The sequence below is a fragment of the Lasioglossum baleicum genome, chromosome 1, assembly GCF_051020765.1.
Source record: "Lasioglossum baleicum chromosome 1, iyLasBale1, whole genome shotgun sequence".
NCBI lineage: Eukaryota > Metazoa > Arthropoda > Insecta > Hymenoptera > Halictidae > Lasioglossum > Lasioglossum baleicum.
Genome location: NC_134929.1, coordinates 8339137 through 8356368, shown reverse-complemented (window position 1 = coordinate 8356368; position 17232 = coordinate 8339137). Strand labels below are relative to the sequence as shown.

Here is a 17232-nt window from a genome sequence, read left to right as displayed (position 1 = left end):
GAGATTACTCTGTTATTAGCAGTGGTGCAGTCAATGAATGCTCATAAGGGGGGTGTAGAGCGAAATGGAAGGAACACAATTTTTAACTTTGGGACTTTGGTTGGACTAGTTACGAGGTAAACATACTAAAAGTCCCCACTTCTACGTGCGCAGGGTGCAGGGGGCACGTAGAAGGTCCCCTTTTTCGGTTTTCCGCTTATATCTCGGAAACTATGCGTCCTAGCGATAAGACCATTCGATACAAAATTAACGATGACAAAATGTGCCACAAGATTGATTCAATTCGGTTTTTCGCTATCTCGCATAGTTTCCGAGATATCCGCGCTCAAAGTTCACTAATTATGCTGAAGAGTTCTTTTTCACAATTAGTGAACTTGGAGCGCGGATATCTCGGAAACTATGCGTCCTAGGGATAAAACCATTCTATACAAAATTAAAGCTGACAAAATGTGCCACAAGATTGATTGAATTCAGTTTTTCGCTATCTCGCATAGTTTCCGAGATATCCGCGCTCAAAGTTCACTAATTGTGAAAAAGAAATTTTTGCCTCACGTTTTTTGCCTTATTTGACTAGCTAAATCTTCAGCGGTAAACCGAAAAAGCGGACCTTTTACGTGTCCCCCTGCACCACGCTCACCTCCTAGGCGTGGGGACTTTTAGTATATTTACCTCCTAACACTAGTCCAAACAAAGACCCAAAGTTGAAAATTGTGTTCCTTCCATTTCCCTCTATAACTTTTCGTTGACTGGACTACAGTCCAATCGAGAATATTTTTATCACATACACCATTCTGCAAAAGAAAGAAGCACCCAGTATAATTATAAGATATAATGCCAAATAATATCTTTATGTAGGAATTGTATTGTACAATGATTGATTTATTGCATTTAAAGTATTAGCTATTCAATGGAATCCTTTTTCGAAACTGACTGTGTTCTTATTTGATTTCTTACGCTTTTCTATTAAATATGGCCGGGTGTTTCTTTCTTTTGCACAGTAGTGTATGTTCTATTCCGTTAATTAGTATTTTATTTGTAAGATACAACGGAACCTAGTCGAAAACACGTTAGTTAAGATAAAAATAATATTTTTTAAAATGATTTTTCTTATAAATATATCAACGCTCCCTCCAGCTGCCTTCTTCTCAGCCACGAACAGTACACGTATCTCAGGAGTACTCGGAACGTGTTCTTCTGAGTACACGTGTACCCTTTCAACCTTTTTATTCTACCTATTCAACCCTTTTTTATTCTACTTTCTAACAAATTGCTTGCACGTTGATTGTAGCTCTTCAGATTTCTTAACTTTCACTTGTCCAGTTTTAAATACTAATTTTGACATGTGGAATGTGTCCACTGAATCTTTACTTTTCAATTTTCTCTGTTTAAATGAATTACTGCGATTTTGTGCAACTTTTATGATTGTTAGTTTAACAGAAATTCATTGAGTTTTAGCATATTCTGAAAACGCATTTCTAAGTTGATTATCACATGAAAGTATGTTGCATGCAGAATACAAAATAGTGTAAGGATACTCTGAAACGATCATTAGTGTGTATAAATAGTAGAAGAGTTTATCGTACATTCTAAATGACCCAATCGAAATTCCCAGAATGGACCAATAGGAACATAATACATATAAACATTTCAATGAAGTTTACAGTACACGAATTTCTCTTTGACTCCAGTTTCTCTAAATTACAAAATTTCCTTCGCTAAACTGATAATTCGATCAGACTGTGATAAAATGTAAAATCGAATTTTCTTTTAACTAAAATTTCCAATTCATTACATTGTAAAGAAATATAAGCAAAAATAGAAATAGAAGCCATAAATGCTTAAAGATCCGCAGCCCGCTATTAGGTGTAGAAATTAATTCGGTGCCTTGACATTAAATTATTTATAACTCTGGTTTGAATGCAAATAATCGCTCGCCATTTTGTAACGTTTGAGTACCAACACTTATAGTTATAAAATAATCCCAATTATCGATCGTAAATGTTAAATATTTAATTTAATTTGTGATGCTTTCAGCGCTTTAAATTAAATACTTATAGTTATGAAAGAAGTCATCGAAAATAACGATAATAGCATTAACGATCGAAAATAACATTATAAATAAATACTAAATTCGTTTTAAAAAGGCAACGAATTAATTTCTACACCTAATAATTACACAAACGTGTAACAGCCATTGAGACGGTCACTGAACCGCAGCGATTAAGTAATTGTTCTTCGCGTCGTACGGAATGGTCTAAAAATTTAATATACATGCAACAGTCTCGCACGGGAAATTAATAATTCATGAATGAAATGGATCTAGAGCATTCGCTGAAAATTCATAAGAAGTAATTTGAATACAACTGCGCGATGATAATCTGCGAAAGTATCCGCTTATGAAACCTCCGGAGAATCTCGGTTATTTCCACGCTGCGATTCGATAACATTTTTCAGCCGCAGTGGACGGCGTGACAATTAAACAATTCGCTCCATGTAATTTCGCCAGAAATTTCCTGCCATGTTGGTACTTTGTCGCGGAATTTCGCTGATCAGCAAGCGTGAAATTTCCATGTTAACATCTGAATCGTGGAACCGCCATGCGTCTTTGTCGTCCTCAATTTATGCGCTCCGATTGTGTTTCTCTTCGCCTCGTCGCCATTCATCCCTCACAAGCACTCCTTTTGTCACTCTATCTATCTCTCTCTTTCTCTCTTTTACTTTCTCCGAGTTTCCCTAGCGCCAATTATATTCGATGATCGTTCGATCCCCTCTCATTTCGTCATTGCAAAGGACGGTGTCCGTGTTTCGCGCGCATTTTCAGGTAAATTGCATGCTACGTGTGATGAAACTTTTAGCGAAACATTTCAAACGAACAACACATCTTGCATTCCATTCGTAACAGATTAGACGTAGAAACCGAGTCGAAATTGAACCTTGATACTGCACCCTTAACCTTCGCAAGGTAATGCGGACCCCAACAGATTTTTTAAAAGAATTTCTATACGAATAAAATTAAATCTGTTTGTTTACTTTTTATCCTGTGTTTATTCTTTGTCCCTTTATTAAAAACGAGGGTGTTTATGAAATTCATTTGTCGAGGTCTAACAAGGGAAGGACCCCAAGTGTCCGACTTCGATTTTGATAATTTATTGTGAGATGATGGTATATAGATCCCTAATTATGTATGCAAAATATTAGGTGCACTTACTTCAAAGTTTTGAAGATACATTCTGTCAAAAAAGTAACGGGAATTGGTTAATGAAACACAAAATGTGTGTCATTCCTCCAAGTTTATTGTATCGCCTTCAAAGTAGGCCCCTTTCGAAATAATACACTCATGCCAACGAACAACCCAATCATCAAAACATTTTTTAAACGCATTTTTTGGAATCAACTCGTACTCGCCGCGAATTCTCTTTTATGTCATTTATCGACTGAAAACGGGTGCCTCGAAGAGGTAATTTGAGTTTTGGATAAAGAAAAAAGTCGGCCGGAGCCATATCAGGGGAATACAGTGACTGCTCGATAAGATTTGTTGATTTTTTGGCCAGAAATTCGTTCACAATGATAGCCTTGTGAGATGGTGCGTTATTGTGGTGCAAAATCCATGAGTTTTCTTTCCACAAATTTGGTCTTTTTCGACGAATTTGCTCTCTGAAATGCCGCATAACGCTCAGATAATGTTCTTTAGTTACTGTCCCACCTTGTGGCAAGAATTCCGAGTGCACAACACCGCGGTAATCGAAAAAAAACTGTCAACATCGCCTTCACTTTTGATCGACTTTGACGTGCTTTTTCGATTTCGGCTCAATTGGAAGGCGCCATTGCGAAGCTTGTTGACTGGTTTGCATGTGTATGAACAATTAAAGTTTCATACAACTCAAATCATGGTAATTAATTGTTTATATCTTCAAAACTATTGAGTAACTACACCTAATGTTTTGCATACATAATTAGGGATCCATGTGCCATCATCTCACAAAAAATTATCAAAATCGAAGTCGTACACTTGGGGTACTTCCCTTGTAAGTCCCCACCTTACTATTTATGAGTTACTAGACCTTACCTTGCGAGGGTTAAGTACTAGAAATATGGAACAAAATATTATAAATTTTAGTAAACGATCCAGATTTTTATTTAAAATATCTACGTGCACAAGTAACTACGTTTAGTGTGTACATGTAGTTCAGTCTGTAAAAGTTAATTTTTATAAATAGGCTTGGCTTCACCCGAGAAAACCAGAAATTTTTAACTTTTTTTAAATTCGATACTTCGTAGATATCGATGAGAAAATGCCGAAAATCCAAGTTTCAATGTTCGGAATTCATTGGTTCCATATTCCAGTTGAAAATCCATTCCAATAAATTCGTTCGTTCACTATAACCGAGTTTGCATTTTAATACAGCGTATTGGTTCAGTTTATCGGACACGGACAACCGGATTGCTGGTCTTTGTGCACGCTATAACAATTTTAAACAAAACATTCGTCTATCCTGACACAAATTCAACTTGCAGTAGAAATAAATACTTCCATTGAAAACACTGTGGCCATTTATTTTCCGAGTTGCACAAAGTCCGCGATCCGCTGCACAGCAGATCGAAACACCATACAGAAAGTCAGGAATAGAACACTGAAACGTTGACACCGTTGCATGGAATGATGGGCCAGGAAATTTCGTTCGACCTTCTCGCATCCGTAGACGTGACATCTTGAGTGACGTCGACGTTGAGTGATCTCTCGATATATGTGGAAGAGACGAGACCGATATTTTACGAAAAAATGACACCACTTTTTTGTTCTTGATTATTTTCTTATGAAACTTATGCTAACGTATCTGGGACATTTTTCTGATTAAAATCAGAGCAAACACGGCGGTAAAAGATTAAGAAACAGTGTTTATACACGATGTAAGTAACGTTTCGGTCCCAAATTTTCACATACAGTAAAACAGTATAACTTTTCTGTAATTGTACCAAACGACCTGATGTTTTTTAAGTAATTAGAAGCATTGGTTTACTAAATGATCTGCAAAAAAGATTTTCCAAAAATTACAATTTACAATTACAAAACTTTATTTGGGCCCTTAATGAAAATTTAAAATATATGTTTTGAAGATCTGTGTTAGTTATACACATGCTGAACATACCCGGAGCTACAAGTGGTTAAATGTGGTGAAAATCATAGTTTTTCGTGACTTTTGGTCAGTTTTTACTTAAAATCCACAAATTCTTACATCTTTCGATGCGTGCCGGTTTTTCCTGCGTCAACCGAGTTCGATGAAATTTTCAGCATGTGTATAATTAACATAGATCTACAAAACGTATATTTTAGATTTTCTCTACGGGCTCCAATAAAAAAGTTGTAAATGGTGTCTCTTTTACTTTCTCACGTAATTCTTAGCAATTGCAATCTTTTCAAAATCTTTTTTGCATGTCATTTGGTAAATCGGTTCTTCCAATTACTCAAAAAATGTCAGGTCGTTTGTTTTAAACTGCGTTCAAACACTTTCGTGCTTCACTGTATGTCTCCGTACCAAGAAACGATGAATGTTCGATCGCGAGACATCTCGTCGACAGATGCGAGAGGGTTGAAGCGTATTTCCGATCACACGGACGCCATTTGCGATCCCGAGCCTCCCTTCTCGGCCATCGCCCTACCTCATACGTCAGCCACGATCGACGATCGACACAAACGCAAACGAAAAAATCGAGAGGAAAGAACGTGAACGTCGTCGGTCGGCGAAAGAAGAAAGAAAAAACCGCGTCTCGCGACATGTTTTCCCCTCCGTTCCGTAATTTTTTGTTCATCTCTTCAGTTCCACTTACGTTGTTTTACACCTTTGCAGAGAAGAGTCACGGCGTCTGAAGTTCGGGGAGGCGGAATCGTAGCAGTATCTCGCCTCCTCCGAATACAGACGTCTCGATCCGAGGCTTATCGATCAGAGACGAATTTAGCGGTGCCGAAACTAGCCGTTCTGGGACCCGGAGAGCTAATTACATTTATGACGACCGAGAACCGCCGCAAAACGCCGAAGACGCGAACGATTTAAAAGTCCGAGCACATTCGTAAGGCAATTTTTCAAAGTTCTCGTCCTTCGTTTCAGTCTGTTCTCTTTTATATTCTTCTTAGTTCGCTTTCTTTTTTTCTGGTACCATTATATAAGGCTCACTTTTTTTGTATTGTGTGTCTGTCTTTTTTTTTGTTTTTTTTTTTGTTTTATTCGTTAAATTCGTATTTGGGTTTTGATTTTGCACCAACGAGCTTAAAGCCACTCGGGAGGGTGATTGTTCAAGATGAAACAAAGGAAATCCGTTTCCGTTTTCACGCACATTAACTGATTCACGACCACCGTCTGTAGAAATTGGGTAATTTAACGGAATTACTAACACTGGCTGTCACTGGGAACTCTGTCACGGTAATCATTCTCATTCCATACACACGACATCGCTTACATCGTCACGTTCCGTTTCGCTTTTGTACGGTCCGTCGTACCGGTGTCGTTTGCGCAAACAACTTGAAGCCTATCGCTATAGGTTTTCCACTTCAAATTCACCGTTTTGCGAGTCAAATTCACCCGTTTTGCAAATCAATTTCACCCTTTTGCAAATCAAGTTCACCCACATTAAGGCGGTAGTATACCCTCGGATTGTAACTAGAAAGGGACTAGAATCTTACTAGATTTTGGGTCGAAGCCCATGTCGAAACATGGGTTTGCGCGCTTCGGTTGTTTGACCTTATTTCAGCAGATTTTGGGCTGGGTGAGGGCTCATTCTATAGAGGAAGGTTCACCACAGTGCGAATTTGTTGTAATTCAGGTGGAAAATTTTCATTTTGCATAAAAATATATATGTAACATATCAAAAGTATATATGTTACATATGTAGAAAATGGCTACAATGAATATACATATCTACACACAGGTTTTATACATTACAAACTTAACGAATTGGTAATTACTTTTAAATAAAATTTTGTATATTTCTTAACAATTCATTTAAATTTGATTTGTTTTTGCAAGAACTTACTTAAAAACACTTTATTTGTAAAAGGTTGAAATTGATTTGCAGAAGGGTGAATTTGGTAAAACGTTCGCATTATTGTGCTTGGCTGCTCTGCTATTGTAGATGTACTTCAAGATATTCGACAGGATGACGGAATTGCTAAACAACTTAACATCAATTTCTATGAAAATGCTGATGCTGATCAACTGTCTCGGTATTGTGACGAAAAACTAAACTATTATAATTATTGCGGTAGGTTAACAGATTTTCAAACTCGAATCCATTTCATTTACGGCACTCTGCACGCATTCATTTGTTTCCACTGCTTCTACAATCTCTTCTCAAGACTTAATCATTTACACTTCTTCACTTTGAATATACATCGTCGTCGACTCTCCACAATGAACATTACGAACGAAACCGGAAGTACCCCTGCTTCTTCAATAATAGAATCCAATTAATTCTTAACCCGGCGTTAGTTAGGTGGGGTCTCACAGACCCCAGAGATTTTATATTGATTTTTAACATTGTAAAGATGTTTCATTATTTAAGTATTTTTGAATAAGAAAAATTCAATTTCGTGGATCTGCGTTTTTACTCTGATAAATTGCCAGCCTCTTAAGCAATACCTAATCTTATAATTATGAAAAAGGTATTTATTTCTATAACACAGTGGCGTACCCAGGGGGGAGCCAGGGGGCCAAGTCCCCCACCAAGAAAAAAATGTTTAGCTTCCAAAATTAAAATTAAAATCGCGGAATAGCCCTGGGTACCGTTGATAGATATTTAGGCTAAAAAAAGGTCATCACGCAAAACCTAGGGCTGGGTTCAACTCGGTCGCCCCCCAAGATTACATCCTGGGTGCGCCACTGCTATAATACAATATTTCGGTGGGTCTGTGAGACCCCACCTTACCACTTACGATACATTTTCCCACCTTACCAACGCCGGGTTAAAACGAAACTGAAAAGTTCATTATTATCACTGCCGTTTCATTGTGGATGAATGTTCAAAGTGAAAAGTCTCGCCTTTAAGCAGCCAAGCCCAATAGGCCAGAAATAAACAGAGGAGCTCCGTGCGAAATCAGGTTGTCGCAGAATATGAAACTTGCAAAGGAACCAAACAATATCAAAAAGAAATTGGCATCATGCTGGATCGTGCTCGATACCATTCATCACGACCGCGTAAAGATCCGCAGTCTAACAGCCGAGTAGCACGCATGAAAATTCGCAAAATCGCAAACGATAATGACCCGGTACGAGGATCGCGAGCACATAGGTAGCACCGATGAGGCCCCGATAATATTGACGAATCCGCGTGATTGCCGCCTGTCGCAGAGTCCGCTAGGAGCGTGATGGACGTGCAGGGTGTGACGGAGGATGGTGGCTCGCACTACGCGGGTGAGCTGGTGCGCCGGAAGAGCGAGGGCAGCGACACGATACCGTCGAAGATGTCGACGATGCAGTCGAAAGGTGGTCGTCACCGGCGGATATCATTCGACAACAACCAGGAAGCGAACGGTTTGGCGGCGGGCAACGCCGCGGAGAAGATCGTCCGTTGCCGCAACAACAAGTGCAGCAACACGGCTACGCTGGCCGAGGCGAGAAAGACGTACAAGAGCTGCCACAACTGCACCTGCCTGTACTGTTCGAGGGAGTGCAGGAAGGCTCACTGGCAGCGTCACCGTCGGACCTGTCTGCACTCGCGAGCCGGCAGCCTGTGCAAGCAGGTGTTGTCATCAGCGAAGGAGGACCCCATCACGTTGAAGCACATCTCGGCATTGGCGAAGCGTGGCCATGCTTCTCACGGTCGCGGCGCCGTCAAGTGCTTCTTCTCCAGCCCGGAAGCCGCGGAGAAGTTCATCGCGAACGGCTTCGTGGATCTTGGCAAGCCAACCTACATCAGATGGTCGGACCTGCTGGCCAGCGAGATGGGCGCGGACCTGTACGCGGAGGTGATCAGACTGTGCAAGTCCTACAACCCGGACACCCGGCTGGTGCTCTACGTGGCTGTCTGCGTGGTCAGCGAGGTGCCCACCAGCGGAGCTGTGAAATGGGAGAGACAGCTGGTGTCGAGATGCGCGAAGATCCACCTGGATTCCGCCAGCAGACACCATACGTCCTCTTCGTCCGCGTCGCCGCAAGGTAGACAACAATCCGCGTCGCCCTGCAACATCACCAGGGAGATGGAGTCCCCGGAGATGCTGGTGTTGACCTCCTTGCCCGGCAACAACGGGCAGAACACGCCGCAGAGGATCCGTGAAATCAGCTTCACGAACATACAGAGGCAACTGAAACTGAGGGGCGTCTCCCTCAGGAGACACTTCCCGCAGGTGTACAAGAAGCTGCGAGCCTACGTCGACGGCACCGTGGACAAGTTCGCCGCAGTCACCATCTACCCGCGAGACCAAGCGTCCGGCAAGAGCTTCATGTGCATCATCATGCTGGACGTGGAGCCCGAGCGTCTCCAGCTGCTCCCGACAGACTCGTCTAGGGTTAGAACGGTCGACATTAGCGTCGAGCAGGAATGAACGCTGAATAGATGCACCGTATCTCCGCTTGAACGATTTTTTACTATATTTAGTCAGATTTTGCCTGGCCCGAGAGTCAAAATGAATGGTGACAAAGTGTTCTCGAGAGAGGAAGTCTTTCCGCGGTGCAGCGCTCGCAGTCTGTGGGCGAAACAGCTGAAGAGGGACAGATCGACAGGAGTGGGACCCGTTCAATGATCCACGGGATTCAACGTGGATCATACTAGTCCAAGGACCAGACTGTCCGTCGCCGATTCTCTCATGCCTCGACTCAATCCTGGTTAGGTCTAAATTGTGTACTTATTGTTTCTCGCTCGGTGGGCAGCTCGTACACGTTTGAGTCGCGCGGGGAGATCGTTCACTTTTTATCGGCTTGATTATGGTCGATCAACGATTGTCGTCGGTGTGTTTCGTGGGCATTCGACGAACGTGTATCCCGACGTCTATCAGTTCCGTTCGTAGACCTCGCCCGCGGACCTTAGACTCCTCTGATTGCTTACATAGATCAAAAGGAAATTTCCTCGGTTTCGTTGTTGCTCTATCAGATGTTTATTGATTAACACGGTCGGCGAGAGGCTGTACAATTGGCCGGCGGTTCCTCGGTTTAATGCTCAAGATAATATGATCACTGAAAAAAAGTTTACCAGTCGTTTGGAAATATCGTTTGTTTCTTGGAAGTCCTGCGTTGAAGCAAGATGGACGTTCTAAACGGAATCTTTCACCAGTAGACTGCGGATCTTTGTGCATTTACATTGTCGAAGATTTAATATCGTTCTCTCGATTCTTTCATTCATTCGAATCGCTTTGTCCTTCACTGTGATTTTTGTAAAAATGACTCGCGATCTGGATGGACCGGTGGACTTCAAACGAGAAACTTGATTGTGTTGTAACGATATTAACGAATAATCTGCATTTATTAGTAGATCCGCAACAGAGTCGTGCAATTTTTTCTAGAAACATTTTTACGTAAACATTTGCTCATAATTATTCACGCATTCATTTCTTTCGGAGATGCGAAATCGATCCCTCGAAGGAGGTAACCGCTAGCCGTGTGAAACGAATCAAACGCTCAGAACTCGACCGATCGTTTTCGAAAGTAACGACGAATAAGTATCTTGTTGTCCTTTCGTTCGGTTTAACGTAGTTACGGTTGTGTATTTTGAATTTTATCATATATATATATGTTATATATATATAAAAAGATTAAAAGGAACGTCGTCGGATTGGCTCGATCGCGAGTGTTCTAGAGATCTATTGTAGTAGGATATTGAGTCAGTCCGACGACGTCGACAAAATGGCGCGAATCGCGACCCGGTTCCCCGGCTGTTCCCGGGAACCTCGTCGTGCAAAATAAAAAGAAGAATAAGATACCAGAAACCCAAAAACCCAAACAGATTTTTGGTCCGTAAACCTAAACAACTAGCGCCCAGTGTCCCCGAAAGTAGAGTTTCTACCGAATAACCGTCGAGCTCAAATCCAATTTAAAAAGAAACTATCGTTTTCACAGACGCGATCTTTGTGCCAAAGCGTAGACCGTATATACTCCTCGACGTCGAGAAAGTAATCTTGCGCGAACCGCGGTAGAAGGAGCGAATTTTTCTATTTCGGACGCACTTCGAATGTCTGATCTCGTGGACTAACCTCGTGGCTTGGAGGAACCTCTCCATTGCGACGCTCTTTTCGTCGAGATCGAGCTCTCTGTTCCCGCAGAGATTTTATTATTTACACGTTACGATCCGTAACATTCGTTTAGTGACCCTTGGAGTCTCCTTTTCGGTTAAGGAAAACAAACAGCTACTTAAAAATTAATGCGAATATATAATTGTCCCCATAATTACATGAAAGTGGTCCGCATCACATTATTTTGAACTAAATTAATGAACTAGTGCCTGTTATTTCATCATTATATGGAATTCATTTAGAGTTAATATCCCCTTTTCCTTTTTCTCTTTCATAATTATGGGCACAATTAAGAAGATCCACTTTCTTTTGCTCGTTTTATGTCCGATACATATGTGAACATAGTCATTTGAGAATAAATTGAACGGCTGGAAGAAAGACGTGCGTTACAAAATTTCGGAAATCAACTTTTCGGGGAAGAGAAATGGACACTAGGTTCTACAAGAATGTCGAATGTTACTTACTTTCATTACTACGTGGAGCAACGAATTCTTTTTACCTCCTCTTGTAAGACGCCTCATTGTTTTACAAAATGTAACACACGCCCTTTTACTGGACACCTATTCAATTATTATTTTAGTCATTTAGATTATTTTTAATCTTTTTAAATGATTTGAAGTTGTTTAGAACCACTAACGGATCGTAACGTGTTCTGGTTTGAAAAGTCGATGGATCTTTGAACAGTCTGCGGAATCTATAAACACTAATTCGCTTGGAACTTGTAATAAAACGAATATTATCGAGGATTCTTCGAAAATAACAAATTCTATGCTTTCTTTTCTGAAATGAAATTGATTTACAAAAAAATTAATTATTTCTACTTCTTATATTCGTATACACGTCTTATACTATATGTTCAATTGATTTGTTTACTATTTTGTATACTTTTTTAGATAATATTACAAACACAATTCCACTTTTTAAATTCTCAAATATAGGTTTACTCTTAATAAGAGTTACAAATAAATCTTTTTCATTTACAAGTAAATTAGCGGTAAATATTTTCAATTTGAAATTAGAGAGAAGGCGATGTTCATATTTATTCAGTAAATGAATCCATATATAGAATAATAATAATAACAACATCGTAAACGCAAAATCATATAATGCTCTCTCAGAGTTCTTTCAAAAACTAATTAAGAAGAATTTTAATCGTTCGTGCTTTCCTAGACTCATTGATTCCCTTTCAAGAATTAATAATAATAATGATAACCTAACATAGTTTCGTCAGGTACGAACGCGAAAGGCTGATTTAATCAGGATAAAGAATGATATAGTGCCAATTACAAAAACTGTGACGAACTTATCGCTCAAAAACATTCCTACTCGCGGTGTCGTTTTAAATACGTGTATCTCGATTAAACGATTTTTTACTATTGAAATCGACAAACTCTAAACAATTCGTTCCGTAGTTATCGGGCTTTGATGCAACACTGCTGCTTCGCCGCCATCTTGGTCGCAAAAAAAAAGAACACCGCGAAGTAGATTTTAGTGCCAACGGTTAGTGATTTTTTATACTTCATTCCATCGACATCGCGTTAGATTAATAAAGAGTAATCAAAACGAACGTCAAATTAAACAACAAAGAATTAATAGACTGCTGTCGAGAATACTAAACATTTAAAAATAATTATAATCAAATCCATCAGAAATGATTAAGCAGCTGTTATTGTTTGAAACATTTTTAAAAAAACGTTCTAATTATACTTGACAGCATCCGTTCAATATGGCGGACTCCCTTGATTAAGGTTAGACTGTTTAGGGCACAGAATGATCTCAAGACTACTGCCTTCATTGACAATAGGTCTAGCATTCTCTAATTTAACCCTTTGCACTCGCAGCTATTCTATCTCGAAAATGAAACATTTCTTCCGACTTAAAATATTTCCATTCTCTATGATTTTTTAAATTTGGTGGATATATATTAAATGTTAAGTAATTGATTAGATACCAACATATCTAATGGTGTAAACTATATTTTAAATAACGGTACAGCAATTTTTAGTGGCGAGATCGAGTGCTAAGGGTTAAAACTGATGTTAATCGTTTAATACGTCAGTATTAAAGGAATGAACGTGTTAAAGTCTGATTTGACGTTTAGGTTAATCTAGAAGCGTTCGTACTGTACTAAATAAATCGTTCCAACGCTGACACACGAGCTCCGAGTGTTAAAAATAAACTTACCTAAGAATTTGATATTTCTTCGTTACATATTACTGTTCTTTGATCCGTCGACGAAACTTTTATTCAACATCTCCAGGGTCGACGATTCGATCGATGTTACGTCGTTTAAACTAGCAACTGATGACGTAGTGTACTTTTTTAAACTAATAAACACGTTTTAAATGTACAACTGGAATAATGTATACAGTACTTGCGTGTTTGTGGCCCCGTCGACTAGAATCCGATGACGATAGATGACGATCAGTGTTTTTACCAATCCAATAGTTTGATTCGTTGGAACAATGTTTTGTATTGTTCTGACAAGTTGAAATTTTAGATATATACAAACAGCGTGTATGTATACAAACGTAGAATCGTTCTAGGTTATCTTTGGACTGCGGATGTTTATGCAATCTTCGATTTTTGTAGGTAAATACATATTACGAAAGTAGAATTAAGTAAAATCTTGTTTTCAGTGGTAGTAACCCTTCTATCGAATTTTACGTTCCTGCATTTTTGGCAGATTTTCAGATGCCATAAACTCTAAATGCATCAAGATCCGCAGTCTGGTTATCTTAAAGAAACTGGTGTCAAAGCAGCAATTTGTTCCGATTCGAAACTCTGATTGGACTGTACCGAATTCTTAGAAACTTCGTTAGACACAGTGTACTGAATTTTAGCGGATCGTTTACACGTCATAGTTGCATAATGCCACGAACGTTAGTCCACCGAATTGTCGATACATAGTTCCTTTTACCTAACCGTGTTACGACAGCGAACACGATTATTTCGATGATCCTTCTAACGTGTTTCTAAAGTCATTTAATATAGTGTCTTATGGAAAAAAAAGAACAAAGACGCAGGATAATTGTTACTCGTCTCACTCTTTCGCGTGTTCCAAAAAGAAAAAACAAAAAAAAAACAATGATATTGACAGGAGAACGAATCGGCTTGAATGATAAAAAAGGGATGATGCGTCGGTAATTGAAGAATGATCAACAGCGAGAATTGTTCATGTCCTTATCGTTCGGTGGCGTGTAGGCGAAAAACATTGAATCGCGGACCGACACGAGTATTTCTATAATTTAGATATTGTGTAACGTGATCGCGATGATCGAAAAGGACACGCGTTCTTGATCATCAACCATTTCCTTTTTGCCTTTCGTAAACAGAGGCAACGAGAGAGTTCGGGGAAAATGTGCTTCGATCTATTTATCAAAAGAAAGGAACGGGAGGAGAAGGAAGTCAAAGATAAACTAAACAAACAAAAAAAATAAACGAAGCGCTGGTACAGCCAAGTATATTATAGCGACACGAACAGATTCACGGGATTTCTTTTTATCAGGATCGATTTCTTGTCGTCGGCGATCGGCTGCTCGATCGGAGAAACGAGGTCAGCCCCAGTGTCGCCAGATGAAGGGAGGAAGCACGAATTCAGGGGAAAAAGTTACCCCCTCTCTACCAGTACCGGACACGTGCACGACCAGTGGTGAGATATTGTGCAAGATTTCTTGCGTATGCGCGTCCAAAACAGTATCGTATCAAACCCGAGGCGTTTACTTGACAGACGCACACATTGTGCACGGACCCGTAGGCTTTCTATTAAACAGTATCGTATCTATATTATGATGACGAGGTAGTGGAGCCCTGGGGCAGTTATATTGGCGGGAAAGTACCGATATTTTACGGGGTGTTCAAGGTACCCGATTTTATCGAGAATTTTACTTTACTGAGGCTAAAATCGCCGTGCATGCGCGAGAAATCTTGCACAATATTTCACCATTGTACACGACCTTAGACCATGCATACTCATACATAGATATTGTTCCAAGATAACGGGGTATCTGTGGTGCCCACAATTCACGTCACAGGATAATTCGAAATGGTGGATAGCGATATAAAAGCGAGGTATAAAAGTATATTTACGCATTATTTCGTAAACATTTGGAAAAATGGTGAAAACAAGTTATTAAGGCCGTACATAAAGAATTATAAGGAACGAGTATATCGCATATATATTGTTCTTACTGTTCTTTTTTTTTAAATAAAGTATGTTGGGAGGAAATAAATACAGATTTCATATTTTATCAACGTCTACATTAAAATTTAACTTTTTCCAAATTATAATTGATTTTATTAATTATAATAAGAGTAAAGTAAAAATGAACGAGTAATAAAATCAAATATACATTACAGTTACAATTTTCATAAATATTTACACAGAAGGAGATACGGCGACCCCTTTCTTTTCTATAGGTACACTTTAGCTTCGCGGTAATGCGACTACTCAACAGACTATAGCAATTTGCCCACATCCATCATCTGGTAGATGAAGTAATCTTGGAACACGGCATGCTATCCAAAGCCGGGTAGATAAGTACGCTACTGTACAAAAGAAAGAAATACCCAGTACAATAATAAGATATAATGACAAACAATATCTTTGTGTAGAAATAGTATTGTACAATGATTGATTTATTGCATTTAAAGTATTAGATAATCCTGTGTTCTTACTTGATTTTTTACGCTTTTCTATTAAATATGGCCGGGTGCTTCTTTCTTTTGCACAGGAGTGTATATGTATATGGTCTAAGTGCACGACAGTGACGAAACGCGTCACGTGACCGGACCGCGGCGGAAGCGTGGGGGAATAGCGTCGTGGAAGGGGAAGGTAGAGCGAGGACACAAATCCTGATCTGACGACACTGGTTAGCCCGGCGTGTAGTCACTCTGAAAAAAAAACCTAACGTTAATTCGTTTCAACGTCTATTTATTGGTGCTACGAATGTGCTACCATTGTTTTCGCATCTGTGTATTGTCTCAATTTTTCAAAATAAAATGTTGATTTTATTACACCCGCTTGATATATTCTCTGTCCTGTATTTTGTAACTGTTATCGTCGAAGAAAATCAATTGTACATGCATTCGATATTGTATTGTACTGAAATATACTATAGTCTATTACGAGTTGGATTCTGTTTTGGCTGACACCATTTCTCATTACTACAATTTTTATATTTTATCAGTTTTTGTAACACGTAAATGAAATTGTAATAATAACAGTGAGAAAGTAAAATAATGAAAACTTTGTATGTTGTATTCAAATATACTAGGTAGTCCATTATAAAAGTTGGATTGTATTTTAGCTGACATTTTTCATGATAATTTTTATATTCGATCTCCTTGTAATACATCAATGAAATTGATTCAGTTGAATACGTGTTAAGGGGGCCGTCTCCTAGCAGATGACGGTCGCGCGTGAACACTCACACACCGCTAGAGTACACTCACACACCGCTAGACCACGTATACGTACGCGAGAATTGCTAGGATCAGGGAAATGCGTTCTGATTTCTCGATAATGCAAAGACGGGGGTTTTTATTAGTCAAAATCGCTAGATAAAAGATCAATCTAGTGCGCTGTTTGCTTCAAAAGTCGTTCTTTTACGTTTCCGAGCAATGATTTTGCAATATTCGGCTGCATGTTGCCCGTCGGAGAGGCTAGTACGCCGGCGTGACTGCAGCGCCATCTAACGGGCAACATGCGACGGGCAACATGCAGCCGAATATTGCAAAATCATTGCTCGGAAACGTAAAAGAACGACTTTTGAAGCAAACAGCGCACTAGATTGATCTTTTATCTAGCGATTTTGACTAATAAAAACCCCCGTCTTTGCATTATCGAGAAATCAGAACGCATTTCCCTGATCCTAGCAATTCTCGCGTACGTATACGTGGTCTAGCGGTGTGTGAGTGTACTCTAGCGGTGTGTGAGTGTTCACGCGCGACCGTCATCTGCTAGGAGACGGCCCCCTTAAGTAAAAGTTGACATGTAACACATTAAAAATTTTTGGTTA

The 17232-nt window shown here is 39.5% G+C and overlaps 1 protein-coding gene across 10 annotated transcripts in view; it reads left to right on the top strand.

Moving 5' to 3' along the window:
• The window catches only part of LOC143211510 (uncharacterized), a 133010-nt gene extending 116671 nt beyond the window's left edge, over positions 1–16339 (top strand). For 7 of the 10 annotated variants that reach the window (XM_076429290.1, XM_076429315.1, XM_076429299.1 and 4 more), the window contains one exon: positions 8340–16339. In XM_076429290.1, the coding sequence (XP_076285405.1) occupies positions 8340–9532 (1193 nt within the window). In that variant the 3' untranslated portion in view covers positions 9533–16339. Of the gene's footprint in view, positions 1–5846 lie in introns of all 10 variants that reach the window. The other 3 variants (XM_076429338.1, XM_076429328.1, XM_076429332.1) reach the window with 2 other exon arrangements.
• The last annotated feature ends 893 nt before the right edge of the window (positions 16340–17232 follow it).